This window comes from Babylonia areolata, chromosome 24, assembly GCF_041734735.1.
Source record: "Babylonia areolata isolate BAREFJ2019XMU chromosome 24, ASM4173473v1, whole genome shotgun sequence".
Classification (NCBI taxonomy): Eukaryota; Metazoa; Mollusca; class Gastropoda; order Neogastropoda; family Buccinidae; genus Babylonia; species Babylonia areolata.
Window position 1 is genome coordinate 36,594,900 of NC_134899.1, and position 2,500 is coordinate 36,597,399.

Consider the following 2,500-nt stretch of genomic DNA (forward strand, 5'->3'; position numbering starts at 1 on the left):
CATGATGTATATATATTTTTTCCTTTCTTTCTTTTTCTCATTCTTTTCGCGCTTTTTTTTTCTTTTGTTTTTTTTTTTATTTCAGAGATATTCAATCAAGAGGAGTGATGACCGGTGGGCAGAGTGACCGGCAAGGAAGCGACGAGCGCACCCTGATTTGATTCACAGGAGAACTGGGATAATTATTATTGTAGCAGCAGTAGTAGAAGTAGCGGTAGTATCAACTCGCCTTTGAGGCATCTGCACTCCGTTTTCAGCGGTGTGGGTGTTGGGTATATTTTCGTGTTTCCATAACCCATTGAGCACTGGCATGTCGCTCTTCGGGATAGTAGTAGTAGTAGTAGTATAATTTTTATCATGATTATCATCATTACACTACTACTACTACTACTGCTACTATTACCACCACCAACGCCACCACCACCACCACCACCACCACTATCACTGCTATTACTTCTACAAATACTACTACTTGAAACCTCTTTCTGCGTATACACATCCAGAACAATAATAAATGCTCACGTGAAAACATCCCGTATTTCCATGTCGAAGAGCGACATTTCAGTGTTCAATGGATTATGGAAACATAAAAAATATACCCAACATCCTCACCGCTGAAAACAGAGTGGGGATGCCTCAAAGTCGAGTTAATAACGGCCCTAAAAGTAAAAAGGCCCACTCGTAGATTACGAGCAATCGTATGAGGTCAAGAACGAATACAACTTCTTCTCCTTTCTCTTCCTTCGTGGGCTGCAACTCCCACGTTCACTCGTATGTACACGAGTGGGCTTTTACGTGTATGACCGTTTTTACCCCGCCATGTAGGCAGCCATACTCCGCTTTCGGGGGGTACAACAACAACAACAGCAACAACAAAACGGCGATATAAACAACAAACGTACCAACGAGCCCCAGAGCAACTAAGAGGACCTGCATCTCTTTGGTTGCAGCCGGGCCAGAATTGTCCGGGTATAAACATTCTTGGTGGGAAGCAACTGACACGGCCACACAGGCTTAAGGGAAGTAGTTTCTTTTCTTCTTCTTCTTCTCTTTTATTCCTGATCCCTTATTGATCTGCAGGAAACAAACTTCCTGCGCCTGCCAGGTCTCCTGTTTGTCCTGTTTGGCTCGGGAGGAGAAAGCACTTTAAAAAAACTGTGAAGAAAACTCATTAATTTCCGCCCAGGTCCAGGTCCGCTTTTCTCCTGATGAGGCCCTGTCTCGCTGGACAGCCTCCACCAACATCAACACCTCAACCACCACCACCACCACCACCATCACCACACGCTACCACCACCATCACCACCACACGCCACCATTCTGTGAAACTGCATGTTTGGTGCATTTCTGTTGTGCATGTGTGGGTGTGTGTGTGAATGTGTGCCTTCATGTTTTACATTTATTCGCTTATCTATCACCATTGTTGTCTTATTTATTTATTTATTTATTTTTTATTTTATTTCTTTCTCTTTTTTTTTTAATCATTTTATTAGTGTTACTATTATTATTACTACTACCTTTTTCTATATTATAATTATTATTCATTTATTTATTTATTTATGTAAGCTTATCTATTATTTATTCCCCCGTTTTTGTTTTTTTTTGTTTTTTTTTTCTTTCTCAAGGCCTGACTAAGCGCGTTGGGTTACGCTGCTGGTCAGGCATCTGCTTGGTAGATGTGGTGTAGCGTATATGGTTGGTCCGAACGCAGTGACGCCTCCTTGAGCAACTGAAACTGAAACTGAAACTGAAACGCCACCATCTCCATAACTACTACCACCACCAACACCATCATCACCATCACCACCACACGCCACCACCACCATCACCACCACACACCACCACCATCAGCACCATACGCCACCATCTCCATAACTACCACCACCACCACCACCACACACACCACTACCACCACCCTCACCACCATACACTACCACCAGCATGAACACCACACACCACCACCACCTCCACCATCACTACCACCACGCACCAACAAAGCACACCACCACCACCACCACCACCATCATTACCACCATCACTACCACCACCACCATCACCACCATCACTACCACCACCACCACCACCACCCTCATCACCACCATCACTACCATCACCACCACCACCATCATCATCACCACCACCACCACCATCACCACCATCACTACCATCACCACCACCACCACCACCATCACCACCACCACCACCGTCACCACCACACACTATCACCAGCATCACCACCTCCACCATCACAACCACTACCACCTCCACCACCACCACCTCCACCATCACTATCACAACCACCATCACTACCACCATCACCATCACACACCACCATTAACAAAACAACAACAACAAGAAAAACAACAACAACAAACCACGATGAAGCATGTGTTAGCATTCATCAATAAATGTCCCAGTTATCTCTGACGTGCATGGCGAGGAAATTAAAACAAGGGATATTTTTTTCTTCTTCTTTAATTAATCACGAGATGGCCAAAAC

At 44.6% G+C, this 2,500-nt stretch overlaps 1 protein-coding gene across 1 annotated transcript in view; it reads right to left on the reverse strand.

The window, feature by feature from the left end:
- The window catches only part of LOC143298626 (serine/threonine-protein phosphatase with EF-hands pef-1-like), a 70,208-nt gene that overhangs the window by 59,269 nt on the left and 8,439 nt on the right, over positions 1-2,500 (reverse strand). Inside the window, exon 2 of the mRNA XM_076611507.1 lies at positions 907-980. Coding sequence (XP_076467622.1) covers positions 907-980 — 74 coding nt within the window. The remainder of the gene's footprint in view (positions 1-906; positions 981-2,500) is intronic.